General features: G+C 39.8%; 1 protein-coding gene across 23 annotated transcripts in view; it reads left to right on the top strand.

Moving 5' to 3' along the window:
- Nucleotides 1-25,673, top strand: part of Afdn (afadin, adherens junction formation factor) — a 132,837-nt gene that overhangs the window by 51,434 nt on the left and 55,730 nt on the right. For 19 of the 23 annotated variants that reach the window (XM_052750773.1, XM_052750771.1, XM_052750770.1 and 16 more), the window contains exons 6-13: nt 2,323-2,480; nt 8,025-8,136; nt 10,170-10,337; nt 13,015-13,059; nt 15,929-16,023; nt 16,871-17,133; nt 19,626-19,695; nt 23,877-23,995. In XM_052750773.1, the coding sequence (XP_052606733.1) occupies nt 2,323-2,480; nt 8,025-8,136; nt 10,170-10,337; nt 13,015-13,059; nt 15,929-16,023; nt 16,871-17,133; nt 19,626-19,695; nt 23,877-23,995 (1,030 nt within the window). The remainder of the gene's footprint in view (nt 1-2,322; nt 2,481-8,024; nt 8,137-10,169; nt 10,338-13,014; nt 13,060-15,928; nt 16,024-16,870; nt 17,134-19,625; nt 19,696-23,876; nt 23,996-25,673) is intronic. The other 4 variants (XM_052750775.1, XM_052750774.1, XM_052750769.1 and 1 more) reach the window with 1 other exon arrangement.

The raw sequence follows: 25,673 nt of genomic DNA, 5'->3' as shown, positions 1-25,673 counted from the left end.
AAATAGTGAAGAAAATAGTCTATTAAAGATTCAAGTATTTGAACTAAGCATGTAACTTAGTATTAGTACTTCCTCTAGTGTGTATAAGTCCAAAAAATACATTGGTTCAAGAAGTTTTTCCAGCACAGTGGCTCATGCCTATAATTCCAGCACCTGGAAGCTTTGAGATTTGCCACAAATTGGAGGTCAGCCTGGGCTACAGACTGAGTTCCAGGCTAGTCTGGGCTACAGACTATGACCACATCTCAGAGCAAAACAACAGAAAGAGAATGAGCAAAGGAAAAACAAAAAATCAAAACAAAACAAAAAACCCTGGTATAAGGAAGAGAAAGCAGAAAATCAAAGCAGAACTTACCTATCAAAGAAATGGTTGCAATCAGACTATTTTAATATATATCACCCAAGAATCTCTAGTAAACTCAATATTAGGAAAGTAGCAGTTTACTAAAGAAGTCAATAATTCAATATTTTTGTCAGCTTTTTAAAGAAAGGTTTATAATAGTTTGTGTGTATATTCGTGCAAGTGTGTGCTGCTGCCTAGAGGCCAAAAGAGGGAGTTGAGGGTCTCCAGAGCTGTGAGCTGCCATGTGCAGCTGGGAGATGAACGTGGGTCTTCTAAAATAGCAGCAAGAGCTCTTAACCACTGAGCCGTTCCTCCTGCCCTGATTTTGTCTGTTTTAATAAATCTCTGAGAAAAGTGTACCCTGATAGCTAACCTACTATGGCTGTGTGCTAGTCTTTGAGCCTGGAGACAGAGCGTGCAGTACTACCACTTCTCTGAGCATGGTGATAGAGGCTGTAACTTTTCTAGGACTTGCCCCCAGAGTTTTAATGATGCAACTTTCATATCCTCAGCTGTGTTTTGGAAGCTGGTGAGGCATCCAGGATCACACAGGCTTTGCTCCTGAACTTGTAAAGCATTTTAAAAAACTTTAAAACAAGAGGTATATTCACATTCTATGATGTCTTCAAAGTGTAGCTAATCCAAAAAGTGCCTAATGTATTTCATTTAGTTGAGTTGATTTTTAAATTACAATTTCCTTGCTGAATTTCTCTTGTGTTGCTAATTCTCTATTGTTTTAAATTTTACTTACTTGATTTTGTAGATGCACACATGAGTGCAAGTACACACATGCACAAGTGTACACGTGTGAAGATCAGAAGACAGTTCTCTAAATTGTTTCTCTCCTGCTACCTTGGGATTGAACTTGAACGAGGTCATTAGGTTTGCAAGTGTCTCTACCTCTGAGCCATCTCACCAGCCTATGACACTCTCAGTGTTTTATATTGCTGTCTTTGTCTCCTATATCCTGAATTGATTTCCTTCCTTCCTTCATCTATTTGTTTGTTTCCTCTTGAAATTATTGATCATTTTTACAAGTAGACCTTTGATGTCCAGTATTTCAATCATTTCTTTATCTTCAGGTTTAGTTATTAAGGAGTTAGCAGGGTTTTGTAGGCATTGTATTTTTCTACTTTTCTGTATTTCTTGTGTTTCTGTTCTGCAGTTTGCAAATACATTGCCTTGGTTCAGGGATTCTTCTTTCTTATTCTGTTGCTGTTGTTAAGACAGGGTCTCACTGTGTAGCTCTGGCTGTCCTGGAACTTATTATGTAGACCAAGATGGCCTTGAACTCACAGATCCATCTGCCTCTGCCTCCTGCGTGCTGGGAGTTAAGGCTTGTGTCTTAACTTCACCACACCTGGCTTCGTTCAGGGTTTCTTAATCTTGAGTTATTAATAGAAAAGAGATTATGAGAGTCAAATTACAATGAAGTGGCATATGTATATTTCAACTAAGAAGGGAACAACATACAAACAAGCGCACACCTGAGGAGGTCCCAATCACCCTTCCTGTTTCCAGGTCCCTAGATGACTTTATACCCACATACAACGTTTAGTTTGTAGTGCCTAGGATTGAAATAGCCCCACCATGGTGGCATATCCCTCATGGAAGTCTTTGGACTTGAGTACCTGAGGTCTTCTTGTTCCTAGGTCACTTTTAAAATATTGGTTTGTTTAGTGGAACTAATACTTTGCTTCAGATGAAAGTTTAAAAAGTAGAAGTGGAGGAAATAGGTCTTGTAGTGTACAGGTGGTTGAGCAAGTTGAGAGCAGGGGAAGGTGGGGGCAGTAGAAGAGAACTGTACCAAAGACAGACTCTGGAACCCTTCCTTCCCATTTCCCTGTAGTAGAAGCCAGCCTCAGGTTGATAGTGAATGTATTTGTACCACTGCAGTTGATGTTTCAGTGCCTTTTCATTAAGTGATTGGGGACTTAAAATAAAGATGAACTCAAAGATGTAAAAAAAATGTTTTCCAGGTGGGACGTTGAGAATATATGCAGACAGTTTAAAACCCAATATTCCATACAAGACAATCCTGCTGTCTACTACAGATTCTGCAGACTTTGCTGTAGCGGAGTCTTTGGAGAAGTATGGTCTGGAAAAAGAGAATCCCAAGGACTACTGCATTGCCCGGGTATGAACTGTGATTATTCATGCTAAGACTTTGCATTTAAAGGAAATTCTTTTTTAATTTGTGTGTGTGTGTGTGTGTGTTTTCACTCACATACATGACCCCCCTCCACTTACATACACATACAGGAATAATAAATGTAATAAAAAGTAATATATGTTCTTTATAAAAAAAGATAAATTAAATAAAACATAGCCCAAAGTTCTACCAAAAGATAAGCTCATCATTAATGTTTTGATAGATATTCTTACAATTTTTATTTTGTGTATATATTATATGAGTCAGAGTTATAGAGGAGTATAACCAATTTATTTATGTATAATTATAATATATAAATAAAATAGTCTCACAGTGCTTGCTGCATGCTGGAGATTCAGAGAACCTGGTGGCTGTTCAGTCCAAGATGTGGGGCTCTGTATATGTATAGGGTCCAGTTTGAAGGTGAAGATCTGACAGCTCCCTGGGGAGTCACTGCTCTGATCTCTGTTGAAAGACTGGAGGAAGCTGGGACGGCATGTCCACAGGCCATGGCTGCAGTGATAGAAGCTTGTATCCACAAAGAGTGAGGCTTGTGTGTGGCGTTTGCCTTCTTCCTCTTCCCTTTGGTTTCATCTGAGCCCCCAGCCTGTTGGCACCACATTCAGGGTTGATCTTCCCTTCAGTCGGTAGGTCGGCCAGCGGTGAAAATGCACTTACAGCATACTCAGCGGTGTGCTTTCCTAATCTCTGAATCCCTTGTAGTTGACATTGTAGTTCAGGATCAGCCATCAGAGGTAACATAATTGTGTTTATATTAAAATCTGATTTAATAATCACCTGCAACTTCTCAGAGGTACTTTACCTATCTGTGACTCTAGTTATCAAGGAATATAGTAATTGTTTATATCCTAGAATTGATTTTGTAACATTAAATAAAACACAGCAGACTTTCTATTTAGCCATAAACTAGTTAGAAATCCTTAGCCTCTGAGTCAGTTTCAACTGTCTACTTATTTACTGCAGTATTTGTCCAGTTAAACTGACAGTAGTTTGTGTTTTGCTTTGTAAGGAAGGGTTAATTTTGGCTTGTGTTTGAGGGTGCAGTTCATTGTGGTAGGAATGCATGGCAGCCAGAATATGAGGCAGCTGCTCATATTTTATCCACAGTCAAGAAACCAAGATAGCTCTATGTTCTGTTACAGCAAGTGATTTAAAAAGGAGGTGTGTGTGTGTGCGCGCGCGCGCATGCACATGCAAGAGTGGAAGCCTGATTGATGTTTGGTTTGTTACTTTCTACTTCTATTTTTTGAGCAGTCTCTCTCTTAACTGAACCTGGACCTCAGTGTCTTGGCTAGGCTGGCCTGTGGGCTTCAGGATGCTCCTGTGTCCTTTGCCCCACGCACTGAGGTTATAGACATGTGCTGTCATGCCTGTTTATTTAGGTTTTTTTAAAAATATTTTTATTCTTTAAGTATTTCTTGAATGCATATAATGTAGTTTAATCATGTTCACCTCCCCATGCCTACTCACTCTTCTAACTCCTCCTAGATTGTTCCCTGCCCCCTCTCAACTTTATGTTCCTGCTTTTTTTCTTTTTAAAAATAGCCCACTGTGTTCAATTTGTGTTTCAAATATGTTTGCTCATGGGTGTGAAGCCATCGACTAAGCATGATCAGTCTACCAGGGACCATTTCCTTGAAGAACACTGACTGTCCCCCCTCCAGAAGTCATCAGCTTGTCCATTAGCTGTGGGCGGGGGCTTGGGAGCCATTTTCCATTCTGTGATGGGATGTTGACTCCTGACCTTATGCAGGCAACAGCAGCTCCTGTGAGTTCATGAGTTCAGTGGTCCTGCACTGTTGAGAAGACACTCTTTCAGGAACCACTGCCCATTGAGCCATCTTTCTGGCCCATTCCTTTTAATTTTTATTTTAGCTTCATATGTAAATCAGTATGTTCATTTTAAGTTAATGTTTATTTTGATTTTTTCTTTTATTGGGATACCCAATTGATCCAGCAGCATTGCAGAAAGACTTTGTTTTCTCTCTCTCCCTCTGAATGCTTTGTTCAGCCCCTTGTCTTCATTTGTGTATGGGTCAGTTTGTGTGCTGCACTCTTTGTTCATCTGTATATCTCTTCGGCCTGTACTTTCAATGTCTAGCATCTGAAATTTGACATTGCTCAATTGACATTGACAAAGTGAGGTTTTTATATAAATCTTTGATAACTAATATTCCATGGAACTACATGATTTGCTCTATGATAATGAACTTTGTTACCTTTCCATCTTCTTAAACTGAGTAGTAGCTTGTAACCATTTTATCTGGGACTTAGAGTCATGGAAGCAGACTGTGAGCTTTATTGGCAGCCCCTTTTTGAGGTTGATTTCTCTGGAGGAACTCCTTTACTTTTGGCCTTCTGCTTTAACCTGACCAGCTTTCTTCAGCAAGCTTAGGCAGCCTAGTTAATCATTTACCTGAATTAGAAATGCATTATATTCTCAGCTTGCCAGAGTAAACTGTAGCTGTTTCATAGTCTTCATTCATTTTATCTATTTAGATAATTATTTGTTAAGTGTTTAAGGTCTTCTCTTTTGTTTGTTAGCTATTCTGCTAGAATACAAAGTTAAGAACTGCCCCTAGAAGAGCTTATCATAATGGAGGGAGACCAGAAGGCCAAGAAGTAGAATAGAAACTGGGTCTTCAGACTAGAAAGTGGTCTGTGATGTATAAAGCATGTGGCCTGGTCGGTGAGCTCTTAGTACACCCATGCACCTAAAAAATTGTGTCCTAAAAAATGAGTGACACAGATAGAGGCAAAAGAGAAAATTGAAGGTCAGGTCTTGAAGTGGTAGGATATTGAATTTAATTAAAAATGCTAATAAAAAAGATGAGGTTAGCATAGGGATGTTATTATTCCTTTTCGTTTAAAGCTAATTGGAAACCTTGTAGATAGGAATAATAGATTTCTACAGAATTGTTTGCTCTGTTTTATGTGTAAGCACAATGATAGGTTTGCACACTAAGGTCTGTTGTGTTACAAAGTTGAAACCAGTGGCTTGGCTTCTTTTACTTCTCTACACTGAGTCAGAGTGAAGAGAGTGTGGAAACTCAGCAGAGTGTTTGTAGAGGCATCAATCACTTTTTTCTCCCATGTAGTCTTGCTGTGGGAGGACCCTTCTCAACTCTGTGAATATATGTCCAGCCTCACAAAATACTACAGCCAAGACTTGACAATATTCTAAATTTTCTCAGGCTGGGTCCCCATAAGATTACCAGTGCCCCCAGTCAGCAGGAAGTAGTCTAGAAAACTATGCCCAAATTCCTAAAATATTGTTTATGAATGTTTTCATTTAAGGGGGGTTGGTTATAAATTGTTATTGGTCATAGTCAATCTCTTTCTAAAGAAGAAAGGGGGATATGATATAGAAATGATGGGGGGAAAAGGTAGATTATTATAATTAAAAAAAGGGGTAGTTTATTGAATCCAAAAAAAACCACAACTGTTATTCTCAAAATACTTTACATTGGTATAGATTTTAGTTTATTGATACAAATTTAAAGTCAATTTTGTTATATTGTATGTTTATTTCTACTCTTGTTTAAGGTATTGTGTTTATACAGCTCACTTAAAAATGTAATGTATAATTAAAAAATACAGATTAATAGTCATCTATAATAGTCAAACCTATAGACATGTTAGTTAGAGATATATTCCAAATAGATAGGTAATCTTCAAACACTTCAAAGACCTACAGAATATGGCATTTAAAATGTTTTAATAACTTAGAATTCTTTTGATGTGAGACCCATCTGCTCCTGGCATTATGGATCTGCTCCTGAGAGGATGATGGATACTGAAGATACTCCATATGGAGTTTGTTTTCTTTGTGGCAAAACTGGCCTATTGTGCAAGAAACTGCTCTTGCCTCGGCTGCTGACAGTAGCCCACTGTCCAGTTTGGACAAGCAAGACACAAAGAAAAGCAACTGCCAAACCTTGCCAAGACAGAGTAGAACAGTCCTTCAAATTCTCCTGCTTCTGAAAAGGGTTTGTCAGATAGTCTAGGCCTGTAAGCCAAAGTTGGATGCCCCAGTGTCGCAGAGAAACCTTGGGTGACTGTCCAGGCGGCCAGCTGTCTTGTCATTTCTTGCTTTTTTTGGAAGTTACTTGCCTGCTCTCCCTGCTTACTCAGGCATATTGTTTTCCTTCTCAAGTCTTTGATGGAGTTGAAGACTAGATAATTATAGTTTCCTTCGTTATGATAAAGGATAAATTAGATATAAAACTTTACTCTTACCAAGATAGGATAGATAATTGAATGTTTTCTCTGATTTTTGCCAAATACAAATAGACTAGATATTGTAACTGTAATTCTTGCTTGATAACTTTTGTTATTTGTAATTTTGCTATGTTAAAGTTAAAACCTTCCTTTTTGATTAGACAGAAAGGGGGAAATGCTGTGGAAGGACCCTTCTGTACACTGTGAATGTATGTTGCTCTCATGGATTGATAATAAAAGCTTATTTGGCCTGTAGCCAGGTGGAATAAGGCTGGGCAGGAGAACCAAACTAAGGGTGATGGGAAGGAGAAAGACAGAGTCAGGAGATGCCAGTGAACCACCAGAGCAACAAGATGTAATAGAGAACAGGTAACGCCACAAAGCCACGTGGCAAAATATAGATTAATAGAAATGGGTTAATTTAAGTTGTAGGAGCTAGTTAGTAATAAGCCTGAACAATAGGCCAAATAGCTTGTAATTAATATTAAGCCTCTGAATGATTTTATAAAAGTGGCTGTGGGGCTGGGTGGTACAGAAAAGCCTCTGTTTACACAGTTTTTTTGAGTGGACGAGAAGTTGGCTATAGTAAAGGTGCGTAGTAAACAATAACAGCATTATTAAGAGTACAGTGAACACAATATCATTAAACAGTTGTCTGAAAAGAGTTGTTGAATGTTTATGTAATATACCTAAACAGTCTACTTAAAATTAAGCCATACAGTTATTTACAATAAAATTTGTTTTGAGTTGTTAAGCACACTAAAGATTTCAGATTATATGAATTTGCTTTATAAATATTTGCCTGAATGTGAAAGAAGGAGTAGGGACTGCAGAGGACTGCAGTAGAAGAGTTATCTTTCCTTAGGAAATTGCTTGAACGTTCAATATTCTATGTGTTTTTTCCATGTGAAAATTTGTAATAAACAAATGCAAATAGTTCAGTTCTTCTCAAGAGCCAGGTGAATACAAATTGCCCAGTCCTTTGTCCACGGAAGCTTTTTGTTTGAAACCATTTCCTGTGCTTTGTTAATTTTTTTTCAGTGACCAATTATTTATAGTGCTTGATGGGTGGTTTTTGTTGTTGTTGTTTTGTTTGTTTGTGTGTTTGTTTGCTCATTCAGAGCAGTACTTTCAAGATAGGTACAGGACTGCACCAGTACTCAGAAAGCAGGAAGATCATAAGTTTGAAGCCATCATGGGTCATAGAGTAAGACCAAAAGCAACAATGCTTCTTTTGAGTACTTGCTGATTTGCTTTTATATTCATTGTTAATTACTTTTTCATTAGGTTATGCTTCCTCCTGGAGCCCAGCATTCTGATGAACGAGGTGCTAAGGAAGTTATTCTTGATGATGATGAGTGTCCTTTACAAATCTTCAGGGATTGGCCAAGTGACAAAGGTAGAGGATTTCCTCAGTAGTCCACCTCTCAGATTTCTGCCAACTCTCGTTCATTGGATGACATGGAAAATGTATGGGGGGTGGGAGGTGGCTGCAGTCTGCCAGTTTTTTTCATGGACTTGCTGGGTATTTCCTTGATGGTACCCTTGCCTGTGGAACCACACTCAGCTCATTTGACTGTCCTGTGCAGATGACATGGCAGGTGAAATGCCAGACTATTAGCAGTGGAAGACCATTGTTATCGATGAGCTGTGAAACAATGTCCATACTGACTGTATGAGTTGTGCGGTATTTGAGCAAGTTTGTTAGGATAGGGAAAGTACCCTACGACCCTAAAGTTTGTCCAGTAATACAGTCATTTCAGATATAGGTTGAGCAATATTTACTGGAAATACTCAGAATCCAGAAGTGTTTGAGATTTCAGAACTTTTCAGACTTGAGTATTTTTACCTTCATAATGAGATACTTTGAAGGTGGATACAAGTCTAAGCCTCCCCTTCTTTTGTGTTTGCCTTACACACCTAACCTGTGTGTAATTGAGTCTATACGTTTTCATGTATTGGTGTTTGACCTGTTCCCTGTTAGGAGGTTTGTTTTCATTGTATCATGTTGGAAGCTGAAGCATTTTGGATTTCAGGTTTTTGGTTTAAGGATGTTCAACTTGTGATGTGTGCATATTTGTCACTGTTCAGACATTTTCCCTATTTCAAGGCAGCAAAGTGTTTAAAGCTATGTTTTTGATTAAGTATAGTTTCTAATGTTAAGATTAATACAGTTGACTTTCTAGGTGAGTGTAGCATGAATTTTAACACATCTTACTAATAAAAAACAAACCTGGAGCCAGATATTGGGGTTAAAGCTGAAAGATCAGAGAAGCAGAACAAGCCACAGCCACCTCACCTGGCCAACTCCTCAGCTGAAACTGTTTTCTCAGACTGGAAACCTCTGTGTCCTCATCTGAATGGATCTCAGCTGAACTGCTGCTAGAAGCCTGAAGCTTAACCAGGCTAGTTCCTGGTCCTCACACCTTATATACCTTTCTGCTTGCTGCCATCACTTCCTGGGATTAAAGGCTTGAGTCACCATGCCTAGCTGTTTCCAGTGTGGCCTTAAACTCACAGAGATCTGGATGGATCTCTGCCTCCCAAGTGATAGGATTAAAGGCGTGAGTGCCACCATTTTCTGGCCTCTATATCTAGTGGCTGTTCTGTTCTCTGACCCCAGATAAGTTTATTGGGGTGCACAATATTTTGGGGAACACAATACCACCACAGGTGAGTGCTTTTATATTAATGAAGACATAACAATCCTGGTGGCGCACGCCTTTAATCCCAGCACTCAGGAGGCAGAGGCAGAGGCAGGCGGATCTTTGTGAGTTCGAGGCCAGCCTGGTCTACAGAGCAAGATCCAGGAAAGGCGCAAAACTACACAAAGAAACCCTGTCTCGAAAAACAAAACAAAACGAACAAACACAAACAAAAATCCTTCCTAATCTTACGTAATAATCATACTGCATTTGATAATTTAAAAATACAAAAAAAACTCTAAGAATAAGTGCATTTCTAGTTTTATTAAAATACTTATTCTGCACTATTCTAGACAGTTATAAAAGTTGAGCCTCATTTTGAAAGTTGTTTTGAATTTTGAGTTAATCATTTGAATTAAATAAAAATCAGGTCAACTGAGATGTTTGTGTATGTCTATTTGTGTGTGAACATTGATATCTACAAGTGCAAGTTCATTTATTTTTAAACTAACGTGCTGTTTACTAACTAGCACATGCTGTCTTTTGATAGCTAGCTTTCAGTTAGAAATAATTCCTGCATGTTGCTTGTTTAGGGTTTTTCAGAGCACACCAGACTAGTTCATCCTTCACTGATAAGATTGTCAATTGGGTGAGCCTTGCTCTTCTGCTCCTTGGCAGATGTTATTAAAACACATCTTCTTGGTAATGGGGGGGCCAATGGTTGTTAGTCAGTGATCATCACCCCCCAGGTTTGCTCAGTTGTTAATTACCATTGTCACCATTCTAGGGATTTTAGTCTTTCAATTGAAAAGGAGACCACCGGACTACATCCCAAAGAAAATGAAGAAGCATGTTGAAGGGAAGCCGCTGAAGGGGAAGGATAGAGCTGACGGATCTGGCTATGGTTCTGCCCTTCCTCCTGAGAAGCTACCCTACTTAGTAGAGTTAAGCCCAGGTGAGAAAGCTGGTAGATCAGGAAATGTATGTTTTTAGCTTAAATGTTTCTACTTTTTAATGTATTATTTTTTAAGTGTCCATTTACTTAAAAAGTTTAACATTCATAAAATTATGTTATTTTTTTAAAAACTAAAAATACTTAAGGCTACAGAATACATTAATTCATGCATAAAAATAAAGTTCACATGAACAAAAGTGAATCTAACACAGGCTTTAAAGTAATGAATAGCATTTAAAAGTTTTAATTAATCAGTTACTTTTAAGAAAAACTTCCCAAAGTAACTTTAGTTACTAGTTCTTAGTTCATCTTCTAGGAACAAATTGAAATTTACTCTTTCTGTAGCCAATCTATGTGTATGTGTATGAGAGAGAGATTGTGCTTTTATTTATGATGTATGTACAGTGTTCAAAAGGAATGTCCTTAGATTTAACGGTATGTCTTTGAAACTTCTTAGTAACTAGTAGGATGTTTTAAAGTAACATCATAAATTCATATTCATATTAGTCTTCTAATTATATCACTTACAGAATTTTTACAGCTAAAGATGTTGTCATAACTTAGTCATCAGATAGATAAATACGCTGACATTCTTTTAAGTGTTTCATATATACACACACCCCCATGTAGTATGTATTTGCATATATGTGCTCTACATGACATTTATCAGTCAGCTAAAATTACATCATTTCTAATTTAGCTAAGATGTGACCTGTATTATTGAATACTATGAAGATATTCCACCCACCTCCTCCTAGTTAGGAACCAAAGTAAAAGCCAGTTAGTGATTATAGGAAAATAGCATAAAAAGAATGCATTACATAAATAATATATGGTTCCTTGGGCAGGTTTTTTCCTCTCTCCTTTGGTTTTTAATGTTCATTTTTATTTCTAAGGTTGCTTAAGTTGCACTCAGCTGGCTGTTATAACTAACTAGAGGTTAGATTTGTACTTTGTCGTCGAACAATCTTAGGAGACAGCTGAGTTACGTTGGTGCAGAATAGAATAGTAATGTTTTGAAAGCCATTGTAATACACTGTGGCTGTGGCAGTGTGGTTCTAGGGGAATAGTTTTATATTTAATTATGCTTGAGGGCCTGTTTTCATTGCTAAGCAGTTTGTCCTCAGGTCTCTGACTGGGAAGTTCATCTTGAAGTTTTGTTTTTCACTGTAAATTGGAGACATCCTTATGTTACTGTCTGTAATGTAAGGAAAGTATTGGTGCTTGTTTATCTGAAGGAAAGAAGAGCAGCAGTTTTTAACTGAAGATTTATAGGCTGTTTTTCAAGTATGGGTCTGTTCATTAAAATGTTGCATCAGAGCCGGGCAGTGGTGGCGCACACCTTTAATCCCAGCACTTGGGAGGCAGAGGCAGGGGGATCTCTGTGAGTTGGAGGCCAACCTGGTCTACAAAGCGTTCCAGGACAGCCAGGGCTACACAGAGAAACCCTGTCTTGGGGGGAGGGATGTTGCATTGGTTGTAGAGCTTATGTTTGACAGTTAAGAGTCTTAGTTGTTAGCAGTTGACAGTAATTTTTAAATGTATAGCGGAAGACAGATTTTGAGAGCTAGTAAGAGGCTGTATCAGACATCATTCTGGCCTTAGAGACAGAACGATAACAGCACAGATTAACCAACCTCATGCTCTAATGAGTGCTTCCATTTTGGCTGCTTAGTTTTTACTTGTCTCTCAGTTAATCAAATGCATAGACTATTTTATTTTTAAAGGATGACTGACCCTGGATAAAGAGCAATTCTGTACTACTTTTTATCAAATACTAGCAGCAACATAATTGCATCTTTACTAGTATGTTTCTTAGCACTCTTACCTTTGGGCAACACTTATTGAGGTCCTTATATAAATAGACCAATGAATATGAATAAGACTGTCTCCGATGCCAGGTGATGAGCACAGTTCAGTGTCAGTGTCAGTGATTCTCCAGGCCCACACTCCCTTCCAGGTTCTCTGGGATGCTGGTAAGAGCTGCCTTCATTATTGCACAGGATCCAAGATGAGGAAACATTACTTTTGTTCTAAAGCTGATGATTTTGATGATAGGCCTGAGTGCTAGAATAAGGTCTTTGTTGTATCAGAGCTATGTCGTGAGACCTTTTTAGGTCAGTGTGCTGAGTGAATGTTTTCCATTATGAGAAATATTCAAGCATATTGATATGTTATGAATGGATGAGGACTATATTTCCACTAGGCACATTGTCAATCAAGTGTGTACCCTCAGTGTGGAAGATCTGCCAGGTATTGGCAGGAGTTGCTGAGGTGCAGGTATATTTATAGTATTATAGAAGAGTGGAAGCCAGGGTGCTGCTTTTCTTGTGTTCTACAAACAGAAGGAGCCAGCCAAGTGGGGTGGTAACCTCCTGTCAGGTTAACTCACTGTGAGCACACGCTGTCCTGCTGCCTGGTGACTCACCTGTTGTCCTGCTGTTTTCCTTAACAGTCTGCACTGGTTTCTAAAACACTGACTGGGGTCTACTGTAGTCTTTCCCACACAGCTCTGAGTACTAGTGGGTAAAATTTGCCATTTCTTCCTTTGAAACATCTCACTGAAGCTCACCCTTTGCATCTCTTCTCCTCCTTCCCTCTCCCACCTGTTCTGCATGGTTTCTCTCCTGCTGATGCTGCCTTCACCTGGGTCCTGGCATGTCTCTCTTAATCCCAGGGAGAAGGAATCACTTTGCCTACTACAGCTATCACACTTACGAAGGTAATGCTATGCTTAATACTACTTTTGTAATCAGGGCACTAACAGAACCTCTTAGGTGAACAATGTTGACTGAACAGACACTGTATGTGTAAGATGTGTAACATGTTCTTTTTCTGTTCGTATCTACTCAGTGCCCTGTGTCCTGCACCCAGATAATTTATTTATTGGAAGCTCTTTTTTTTTTTTTTGCTGCTTGCCTTTCCCATGCTCACTCTGGAAAGTGGATGTAGGCAGAGGATTGACAACAGAACTGTTGACTGCAAGCAAAGGGCCTTTAAGTGCTCTTGGGTTGTGGTATGGTTTGTGTCCCTTTCATACTTAGAGAACAGGCTAAGCATCCCTCACTCCAGATTTGAAATGATTTAAGTGCTGATGTGGAAACAGAAGGGAAAGTGTCTCATGGAATGGGTATAGTCATCACCCAGGCACTCTAAATATGTTGGGTGCACTTTCCTGTAGGCTGTGTGTTATATTGTCATGGAATTTATGTTTAAATGTAAGTTCTAGCCCCAAGATACGTGGTATATTAAATATATGTGAATATCACAATATCTGGGGTAAAATGTCAATCTGAAACTTGACTAGGGCTCTGGTAGCCTATTGTGTCTGCCATGGGTCTTCTTCGGACTGGTCTGTAGTGCTTTAGCTATCCTAGTTTTCCACTGGAGAGGCACCCAGGTGCTGTGGACAGTTGACTGTAGAGTGCTCCTGGAAGATGGAGGACAATAGGAATGGAGGTTGAGGGAGCACCGTAATACTCCTGCTTCCAGTTCAGAGCTGGAGGTGGGCTGCCACTGGGAGGGAGGCCAGAAGCACCAAGCTCTTCCTCCTTGCCTTCCTCCCTCAGCTTGGACTAGATGCTCTCTTGCCCACTTGTCCTGTAGCTATTAGATTCTTGTCTATGGTTTTCTATTAAAATGATGTGGTAAGAAAGGAGAGACTGGGAGAGCAGCCCTGAGTCTGTTGGTGTCAAAATGTAATTTTTTTTTTTTTTTTTTTGCTAGCTGCAGAAGAGTGTTAGTGTGAACACTGCTCCTAACAGATATGTCTTTGATGTTCTTGTGACTTTGACTCACATGGTTATTTACTTTGTTCCTTTGTAATTCATTTGTGGTGTTTGTGTGACTGTATTTCATTACTTTCACTTTTAGTATAACTGTTTGCTCTAGAACATTAATTATCGAAGGCCAGTGTGGCCTAGCTACCAAGGAGCTTGAATTGATGGGGGCCTAGTCAGTGGGAATCTTTCTGATAATATGTTTCCTGTGCTTTGAAGGTCAGGAAGGGCATGGTTTGTGAACTGCCCATGACAGTCAAGTAAACACAGTAGTAAACATCCCAGGAGGAGAGGAGTCCATGTCCAGGAAAAGCCCACAAAGCTTTGATTTTGTTTTTGGACATGTTGTTGGCTTTAAACTTCTTTTCCTTCAGATTCAGTATCCAAAGTGCTGACATTAATCAAGCTAATCAGTGTTTAGCTTCTGTGATTTTGATGTCTCATTCAGATCCAGAGTTTCTGAGAATAATTAGAGATGAAAATATTCCGTGAGGGGGACAGTACAGACAGGCCATTGTGGGGAGGTCCATAATAGGCATGTATGTCTCTGACATACTCGAGTCTCATCTTACCTTCACCCAGATGTTACAGATTTGATATTTCAGAAATAGAAAATTATATCAGTAGAGTGTTAGTTTGTGTACCCTAAAACTAAAGTTGGTTCTGGAGAGCTTAGGTATTTATGGTATCTTTTGTTCATAAGAGTTCAGATTACATCACAGCTGAGAGACTTTAAGATTTAAAACAGTCTGTGTACACACCAGAGTCCTCCAAACTTCTGAACTTCTCATAGCTAACATCTGATTCCAGTGACAGGATTTGAGTAAAGGACTTGGACAGTTGTGAAACAAACTGGAGAGGCTCACACTGGTTTTAAGGAGACCTTACTTGGTACTTTTGCAGCCCACACTGAGTGTGGCTGTGGTGAAGCTGGAATTGTATACTAATTCTTGTGTTCTGTGAGGTACACTTGCCATATGTTCACTCTGAAAACAGAGAGGGCTTCGGTGTACACCCTTTGTACAGATGGGGTACAGTGGGTGAACGTGAGTGGACTAGAGGCTGGCGTTGCTGCTTCTTCTCCTCCTGCCCTTTACCCATTGCAGAAGTCAGAATATAGCAGTTGTGCTCCACGTTTTCTTTAAAGGACACAGAATTGGGTGGGCACAAAAGCATAGGTAATCTGGAGGAGTTGGGGGGTGTGGTGTGAATATGATCAAGACATGTATGAAATTCTCAAAGGACAAATCAAAAACTAAAAAGCAAAAAAAGTTATCCTTTCTGCCTTTAACCCCAGTTCTTCTGAAGGGAGTTAAGCGTTTCAGTAACATTTTTTTGTCAGTGCTACACATTGGAACACTTGAGATTTAGACTGTGGTTCTGGAGGTCTGGTGAGCTGGGAGGGTTGCACAGTTGACGAGTTGTTATGCCCCACCACTGTGCTGTGAACATGAGGGTGCATGGGACTTCTGCCCCACAAAGGTTCTGGTTTGAAGTAATGGCTTTCGTCGTCTTACTCTGTATTCTCAATACAATCCCATCCTTGGAATCACCAAGGAAAACCTAGGGTAGTGTGCTGGCGAAAGAAGTATAATCAAAAAGTGTTGTAATTAATGACACTTAACATTTATACAGACAGGAGCTGACCGGTGTCTATGTCTAGTGTGTTAAGGTATATGATGTTAGTTGAGACTCCTTGGAAAGAAGTCCTGAGAAGTAAAGCTGTACTATCCTTAGTAAGAGAACTTGTTTGTCTCAAACATAAGATCATTAGACTTCACAAAAGGATCTCTATGCCTTCTCTTCTCACAGATGGCTCTGACTCTAGAGATAAGCCAAAGTTATACCGCCTTCAACTAAGTGTGACTGAAGTTGGGACAGAGAAGTTCGATGACAATTCTATCCAGGTACTTGATCGTGTTTGCTGCCTAAGCCCTTTACTGTCACTCTTCCTATCAGTAATTAATAAGCACATGTCAAGGAACCAGCCACATGGGAATGAATGAAAATGATAGCCCTAGTATTTAACTGTAAGTCATTCAGTATTCTCTGAGTCCCTTTTCTCTGCTTTAGTGTAGAGAGAACATGACGTGTTTGTGTCCAGAGTGCACCTACAGAAACGTGCTGTTGTAACATTCCAGTCTGGCTGTTGACTTCTGCCTGGGAAGCAAAGGTGCTGAGACAGTTGATAGGTCTGTCCTAGGAAGACTGCCTAGTCTGCAGTCGGCACTGCCTGAGCTTCTGAAAGGAGGGTGTCAGGGTTCGACACTGGGCTTGTCCAGTCAACCATTCTTTACCACTTGTTTCTGTGCGTGAGTAAAGTGGTTGGGTTTTTAGTTCTTAACAGTAAAATCTAAGTAAGGTTTTTTAGAAATAATAATTTTCTGTATGGATTCATCTATTCATTACCTAGTTAATGTTTCAGATCATATGCTTTGTGTGTGTGTGTTGGAAAGGGGGATCCTGGGGTTGGAACCGAGTGCCTTGCTGCAGATAGTCAGTGACCACACTACTGAACGACTTCCTGAACCCGTCATACTATTAGTAAAGCAGAGTTACAATATTCTTGAAAACAAGTTCTTCAGTGTTAAAAGTGCCCAGATACTTTGACATAATTTTACACTATTAAGAGAGAAATCCACATAAGAAAACAAAAAACCTAGGGCTTGTTAGACTGTATCTATCATGGCAGAACGTGAATGTTTTAAGCACTGTGCACTTGGTGATGGAACTGTCTTTCCCTTCTCTTTTCAGTTGTTTGGCCCAGGAATTCAGCCTCATCACTGTGATCTCACTAACATGGATGGAGTGGTCACTGTGACACCCAGAAGTATGGATGCAGAGACCTACGTGGATGGCCAGCGCATCTCAGAGACCACCATGCTGCAGAGTGGCATGAAAGTACAGTTTGGCACTTCCCATGTGTTTAAGTTTGTGGACCCCATCCAGGACCACGTTCTTTCGAAGAGATCTGTGGATGGAGGCCTGATGGTCAAGGGCCCAAGACATAAACCTGGGTGAATATGATAGATCAGCTTAAGGATTTTAGAGTGTTTTGGCTATAAAGTAATTTCAGTTAGATGTAAATACCTTTTTATTTTCAGTTTTTAATTACATTTTTTATTTTCTGTGTGCATGTGTGTGTGCATTTGTGTGTGCCTGTTTTTTTTTCTGTACTCGAGAGGTTATCTCACAGGAGTGTGCTTTCTCCCACCTGTGGGTCCTGTGGATCAAATTCAGGTTGTCAGGCTGGCAAGCAAACAAGTAAGCAAGCAAGCATGTTCCTCACTCCATTTTCCCATCCTTTATTTTTAGTTTTTTTTTTTTTTTCGAGACAGGGTTTCTCTGTGTAGCTTTGCGCCTTTCCTGGAACTCACTTTGTAGACCAGGCTGGCCTCGAACTCACAGAGATCCACCTGGCTCTGCCTCCCGAGTGCTGGGGTTAAAGGCGTGCGCCACCACCGCCCGGCTATTTTTAGTTTTAAAAGATAAAAATGAAGGGTCTGGAGAAGTGGCCTAGTGCTTAAGAGCAGTTGCTGTTTTTGCCGAGGACCCTGTGTGGTTCCCAGTAACTGAATCAGACAGCTCTCAACCATCCGTAATGCTAGTTCCAGGGGTTCTGATGTGGGTACTACACACACATGTTGCACATACATATGTGCAGGCACAACACCCATGTAAAATAAAAATAAAACTTTTTAATATCAAAATGAAGTTTATAGATTGGGAGTTTTTTGTAAATTTGTATTGGTTTTGGAGCACAAAGAGTTGATTCTGACTTAATCTTGAAATTGGAAGTTCTGACTGATTTTAAAGTTTTTTTCTTTTAAAGCTGATCTGATCTTTGGACCATCACCCTATGTATCTAATAGTGTTTAAACTACCCTCCTCACTCTAAAGCTCTGGCTACACAAGGGGGATCTATTTAAGAACTCAGAACCTTTTAGCTCCACCTAGTGTTTTCATGAGGTCTTGCAGTGTGGCCTCTTCTGTTAAACCTTTTTTTGGAGAAGAGTTTTTCTTTTGGTAATAATTTTGGAATCATAAACTGTTAAGCTACTTTGTATCTATTTTATAGGTTAATAAGGTATCAATCTTGGGGAAATAGCTTCCATAACTCCTATGCTATTTACAAGAGTTCTAAGTCCACAGAAGTATAACCTACTCAAAGAATATAAGCATAAACCAACCTGTAAACCACTGTGTTGGTGGACTCTGTACTGCCCCACCTCCATTTTGTTTGTTTGTTTGTTTTTTAAAGACAAGGTCTCACCATGTAACCCAGACTTGCCTTAAACTTACAGAGACCTGCCTGCCTAACGTGACATAGGTTACCTTCTTCACACATCTGACACTTTGGACCAGATGTTATTACTATTCAGAGTTAACATTTTTTTCTCCAGTGAACACATCATAACATGCACTGGTTTAGGCACAAGGATGTTTGAAGTTTCATACGCAATGTATGAAGTGTTTCTAGTTTTTCACCTTGAGTTGCAGTTTTTTTGTTTTTAATTTATATACTTGGGTATATGTACTACATGTGTGCAGGAATCCAGCCCAAGTTTATAATAACTTTGTACTGACTTATGCCTTTAGCTGTGAGTATCATACCTTCCCCAGTACTCAGAACACAGTAATGACATACAGGGGCTTAGTGGATTAAGACATCCCTGAAATCCCCAAACTGATGTCTTGGAGATGGTTACATGCAGAAAGTTAATGATTATTTAGTCTTTGGTAAAAAACTCCTTAGAAGTTATTTTTCAGAGCATGGTATTGCTTTACATTGCAAGATATTTTATTTCCTTAGGGAATTATATAGAGAAATTTCTAATAGAAAAATTATTTGAATTTCAACATTACTTGTTTCAGTCTATCAATGAAACTTTGAAATTAAATCATGTAGTTCTCAAATATTAAAACAATCCAGAATTAGCCATCATTGCTTTATTCTTGTTGGCTTACAGGCACCTTTAGGCTTCTTTTCCCATTAGGTTGGGACCAGTGTGTTATATTTAATCTTTATTTGTGCGAAAGAATGTAGTTTTGCTTGCCTGAGCTTTGTTCCTATAGAAAAATATGATTTTTTTTGTATTATTTAAAGTTTTTATTATTTTATTTATATATGATGTTTTGCCTACCTGTATATCTGTATGTGCCTGGTGCCCACAGAGGCCAGAAGATTGTATTAGATCCCCTAAAATTGGAGTTACAGATGGTTGTGAGCTATCAAGTGGGTGCTGGTAATTGAACTCAGGTTCTCTTCAAGAATAACAAGTACTCTTAACCATAGAGCCATCTCTCCAGCCCCAGTTTTTTGTTATTAACAACAGGACCTGATAAGAAAAGCTCTCATATTTACTGTCACATTTTAAAAGTCTATATGCCAAAATAAATGAGTTTATTAATGATCTTTGAACATTGGAATACTGTCTGTTCTTGCTGTGTTGAGAGTACTACTTTGTCAGTTGAAATTTAATTTTTATGTTTCTTTTTCATTCAATAGAGCCGTTCAGGAGACAACCTTTGATTTGGGAGGAGATATTCACAGTGGGACAGCATTGCCAGCAAGCAGGGTAGGTGGTTATGGATCATGACCTGATCATCTTGTAGGTTGGATGTTATAGGGCGCCCAGGAACAGAAGCTCCTTTGTTAAAGACTTGAGTTCATAGTAGCCTCTCTCTGCTGTATCTGTTCACCCTGTGGTACATAATGGAAGGTGTCCTGAGGTCAGGATAGAGTGCTTTCTCTTTCAAGTGGGTATGTGTGTTGCCTGTGCTACTACTGTGTGTAACTCACCTCTTTGGCCAGATGCTGCTGAGGATGATGTGCCCTTGCCCCTTTACTTCCCTTGATACAAGTACTAGACCCCCATTGGTTACTCACTTCTCTAAGTCATCCTTTGTTCCTGTATATAAAAGTCATTTCTCCCTTCATCTTGGTGATCTATTTCTGGATTACAGTTACTGTAAAACTTGGTGAGCTGAAACAGCAGCCCCTTCATTTATTGATAATTGGATGAACTAGTTTGAGTTTACTAGGGCAGCCGGTTTACTGGTCTTGCTACTGGTCCCTCATGTGACTGCAGTCAGCTAGCAGGTGAATCAGTGACACACTTCCGAGACTACCCACCTTGCTTCTCTTTGCTGTTTCGGGTTCTTTCCGAAGGACTCTTTAAACGAGAGCAGTCAGAGCTTGTGGTCAGGTGGTGTTCTGTAGGACTAGCACCTTGAACTTGCAGGTGTTCTTAAGAGTTAGGCCCAGGGCTGATATAGCACCATTTTTTTCCCCTGCCTTTTATTGGTTGAAACAAATCGGAGTCAGATTTAAGGGGAAGAGGTCTTCTTGAGATGTGGTATGTTGGAGGCCATGATGGAACTAAGCTGGGAACATTGTCCTGAGTGCCCACGTCCGACTTGGTCCTCCTGACTCGGTTTGCTGTCCTCCTCTCGTTGCGGCCCCACTCCGCTACCCCACTTTCAGCAGTTTCTCGACTGCATCCTCTGAGGAGGCCGTTCGTGTGTCTTAAGGTTTGTTGCTTCTACCAGGCTCCTGTCCTTGACTGTGCTTTCTGTGTTCTTGTTACAATAGTGTCTACTTATAACTACTCTTCTATACATACTCTTCTACTTCAGGTTGCTCTGTCTTTATCCCTGGACCATGGCTTGGTGGTTCTTTCTAGGTGAATTGTTGGTACCTCTTTCTCTAATATACCTCTGATAACTGGAGAGCTAAGCTGTCAGGTCTAGGGCCCTGTCCCTCCTGTTTATACGTGTTCCCTTGGTGACCTTGCCACACTGCTGAAGATTATACCTATTTGTTGTTCGCTAGTGTGTGCCTTTGACCCTGGTTTCCCCAGACTGAAATCTTCAGAGGCTTGATTGACTTTCTGTTCCGCATTGATGGGTATTCAAATTTAACATAGTGAATTAAGCCTGGCTTTTGTTTTTGTTTTTGTTTTTCTTAGACTTACTTCTTTCTCATCTTCTTCACTTTAGTAAGTTACACCACCAACCATGGCTTTGCCCCACTGAAGTCTGTCCCAGGTTGCCTTTGGTTCCTTTCCTTTGCACAGCTCCTGCGTGAGGACTGTCCTGTCTTGTTTTCTCTGGCTGTGAAGCCTCTGCATGCCTCTGCCTTACTCAGCATTCAGTACTCACGTAACAGGGCAGTGCAGTGCTGTGAGCAGCAGCTCCTCTCAGGTGTTACTGGTCAGCCCTGGCTGGTTGTCATTACTCTTGAATTTTAGGGACATGCATTTGGTTCTGTTGGAGCACTGCTGTCAAAGCCTCTGGTACCTTTCCGACCTGCCACGGACTGGCCCACCGGGGGTACCACAACTGTAGGAGAACCAGGGCTTGGGTAGTCAGGAAGGCAAGGATTCGGTGAATGACAGACAGACAACACACTCAGAAGTGGTTTGAATCCGCTGTGATTTTACTTCTGTAAATCAGTAGTTTAGGGGGCTGGAGAGATGGCTCAGAGGTTAAGAGCACCGGCTGTTGTTCCAGAGGCCCTGAGTTCAATTCCCAGCAACCACATGGTGGCTCACAACCATCTAGGATGAGATCTGGTGCCCTCTTCTGGCGTGTAGGCATACATGCCGGAACACTGCGTACATAATAAATAAATAAATTTTAAAAAAATCAGTAGTTTATATACAGAAAAGAAAACTAACAAGTCATACAAGGAACAACAAAAACTTGGCAATAATTTAATTACATCATCTCTAAAAAACAGCAAGCACACAATTATTAATCGGCGCCAGACATATCCCTTCACCCACAAGAACTTTATGACCAAAGAGCAGTCTGTGTTTTTTAAACTTAGTACAGTCCCTAGACTTGTGTAAACTTTTTGTGGTTGTAGCTGTGTCTCTTATCTTATCCCAGCAGTTTTCTAGTTTATAATACATTTCTACTTTTTTGGTTCCCATGGCCCATTTAGCCAATTTGGATGCTGCAGACCCTCTCTAAGTCTTTCTTTAGTTCTTTTACCACATATCTATTTTAATATAAAACCTTTTTACCTGTTGGAATATGGACTCTTGTACTTTTACGCCTGTAAGGGGAAGGGGTTCTGCTGTAGTCTTTAAGTTTCCCATGTTGAACTTCCTCAACAGAGGGGCCCATCATCTGCCTCCTATGAGATAATGTTTTTTTTTTTTTTTTTTTTTTTAAATCATAAATCACTTTAGTTGGGATTCTTAAAGGATTTCTAGTGGGTGAGTGTTCATTCCCTAGAAGTACCTGAACCTTTATACTTTCTTTATCTAGCAGCTTGGGGTCTTTAAGAAATAGCTCATTCTGTTATATCTGATTAAGATCCATGTCCAGCTTCCCCTTTCCTCCATAGTTCACAACCCAAGCATTCATTAATTTTGGCTGTGCTTCATAGATTAATTAGAACATTATCAGAAAAGCAGTTATACAGAACCCATAGCCCAGGGAGCTCATGATCTGTGAAGTACATCTTCTTTGAGAAGGAAGCATAACGCGGGTACTCTGTCAGGGACCTCTAGGGAAGCTTAGTCCCGTGGGACACATATCTCCCGTCCGCTATTATTGACATAATTGTTCATGTCACACGGACGACACCGGAGTTGGTGTGGCACCGACCCACACGTCATGGCCTTCACCCTAGCTTCACAGCTCCTGATACTCTGATTTCCTCCCTCCAGGACTGTTGCAAGTAGTGTCTTCCCCTCCCCTCTCACACTCCGTTCTCGTGTGTGTGCCCACTTCTCGTTTACCTTCTCCTAGATCTTATTCTTTGTTTTTACATGATTGGCCCCTTCTTGTCTTAATCCATCCTCCTGATGAGGTCATTCTTGAGCAGCATCCAGTCATACTACTGCACGTCAAGCTTTTCGGTAACTATTGTTCCTACCTGGTGTCTCTGCTTGCTAATTGATGATGTGGGCTGTGAACTCTGGACACAGGGACCCTGTTTCATAAATTAATTGTTGTGCCTCTAATGCTGCAACAGAACCTTGGCACATACAAACGAATAAATACTCCAGAGGTGAAGCAGAACTTTTCTCGTAACAATGTATACTCAACATAGAAGGCTTGGTAAATAGAGGGAAAATGAAAGTCCATTATCCACAGTATAAATGACTCTTATTAACATTTGTGAACCCTTTCCAGAGTGCTTAGATCGTAGGGAGGCAGGTGTGCCTGTGCCTTTGTGTTTACTTATGTGTTTCAACTCTATGAGGCTTGTCTGTCTACATATCTTTCTGTACTATGTTGTACTGTTAATTGTGACCAGTTTTTTTGTTTGTTTTCTTAAGTCATTTAAAAATAATTCTTTAGTATATAAGCCCATGAACGTGTCCTGATTTATTTTTCCATTGTCATTACTGGTCATTTGTAAATACTTTTTTAAAGAAGTTTTAAAGCCTAAAATAGTGCCATCTGCTGGCCAGTTTTATTTTTGTTACTGTAACTGGGGAAGAAAAATGACTATTCTTTCAAAATCGTTTTGTCTTTATATTTTATTGCTAAGGTTTACCCCTTACTCTTTGAAAATCAAAATGTCCGTGTTTTTTCATGTTCGTGCATTCACTGCTGTGAGCTTCTGGGCAGGACACTGGACTCAGGGTCTTCAGTGTTTCTGAATGATTTGTTCTGGGTCCTCACCTTCCCTGCACTGCAGCCAGACCCACATCACCTTCCTGCCTGCAGTGCTAAGTGTCAAGCTTGATTGGTTGGTGTGTGAGGTCCTCTAACGCTGTGGCTTCCTTTGGAACAGAGCACTACTAGACTGGACAGTGACAGGGTACCCTCTGCCTCCAGCACAGCTGAGCGAGGGATGGTGAAGCCAATGATCCGACTGGACCAGGAACAAGATTATCGCCGAAGAGAAAGCAGGTGAGAGAAGTGAGCACCCTAGAGGAGGCTTTGGGGTAAAGATGCTGAGGTTATAGATTTAGCCAGAAGTTGTAGAAAGTTTACCAGGCTTTTATGAGTATGTGTGTGTTACTGAATAAAATGAACGTTTAGTAATTGCATTCCTTCCTTGCCACGTGTAGCCTTTGGACACTGGCACATTGGGTTTTACTTTCTCTTTTAAGTTGGCTGCTCTATAGCATACAGAGAAAGGGAGTTTTTATAACATTTTAGTATGTGATCATTTTTATAGAGAAAATTAATTATTGCATCCATTTCTAGAAGAAATTTAAAAATATGTAAAGACAAAAATAATTTTGAAGAGACATTCCCTGTCCCAGACTCTCATGCGGTATGTCTCCCTGCTGAGGCAAGCAAAGGGTGAATTAGTTTCCTTACATTGTTGCCTCATTTCTTATGACACGGAACTTCTCTGCTTTCTGTTTTCTTTTATGCTTTTTAATATGTTACCTTCATAAATCAGGAGTCTTTGTTTTAAGTAGGGTAGCAGGCTGTGTCACACGTGTTCACTGTTAAGTGACACCATAGTACTTAGAGCCCTAGAGGCCACAGATGGGGAGAAGGAAATGCCGAGTGAACCCTGTGTGCTGTTGGCAGGGAGCTGGAGATGTTATTGACCTGTTCCAGGGTTTTGAAGAAGGCATTCTTTCTGTTCTTGTCAGACATCCAGAACAGATGATTGGCAGAAGTGGGAGACTTGCGTACAATCAGAGTCAGTTGTCAATGCAGTGTTGTAAAAAGTCTTTTATTACCTTCCATCTTCCAGCAGAGGGCACTGTGTATCACAAGATTATTAATAACTTCAGTCCAATAATGAAATATGTAGTTATCAACAAATATCATAATATTTTTATTGTGGGTTTTTTGACTATTCATGTAAGATTTTTTTTTTTTGGCTGTGTGATTATTAGATGTCATAAAAGGTAGTTCTCTTTTTGTGTTTACACTTGTTTTGGGTGGTATAGAGTAATAGCTTATGGTATCCGTCATGGTGAAGTGTTGCATCAGTATTGGTTTTCTTTTTGGTCTGTTTGTTTGAAATGGGCCTCACTATAAAGTCCTGGATGGCCGTGGACCTCACTATGTGAGCCAGGCTGGCCTAGAACTCACAGACGTCCTCCTGTCTCTGCTTCCCAAGTTTTGGGATTAAAGGTATGTTACTACATCCGGTATGAGTTGATACTGCAATGATCACAGGCATGTATCTATACATGATGGAGAAATGTGATTATGAGTCTAGGTGGGACGAGGAGAGACAGACCATGAAAACAAATAAATATATTCTTATTATAGCAAAATAGCCACGTGAAGGGGCTAGTCCTAAAAGTTTTATTTACACTATGGATGTTGTTTGTTGATGTTAAGACAGGATGGAAACAGATAAACCTTCTAATTCCTACTACACTTTTCACATTGACAATGCTGAAATTAGCAGTGCTTAATTGATGTAGTTTAAAATCTTGGTCATTTTAATAAACAGATTTAAAATTATAATTTTAAGGAAGCTCAAACATCCTTTTGAGTGAAGGGAGTAACTTTTCTTTTAATTATCACATTTTTTCCCCTTTTTCCAGTTAATATAAACTCTTTATTAAATTTGTTAAAACAATGAAATGAGTAATTTATACAGTTTATCCAA

Source organism: Peromyscus californicus, unplaced genomic scaffold (assembly GCF_007827085.1).
Source record: "Peromyscus californicus insignis strain IS unplaced genomic scaffold, ASM782708v3 Scaffold_22__1_contigs__length_63687245, whole genome shotgun sequence".
Classification (NCBI taxonomy): domain Eukaryota; kingdom Metazoa; phylum Chordata; class Mammalia; order Rodentia; family Cricetidae; genus Peromyscus; species Peromyscus californicus.
This window is presented reverse-complemented; position numbering and strand designations above follow the sequence as displayed.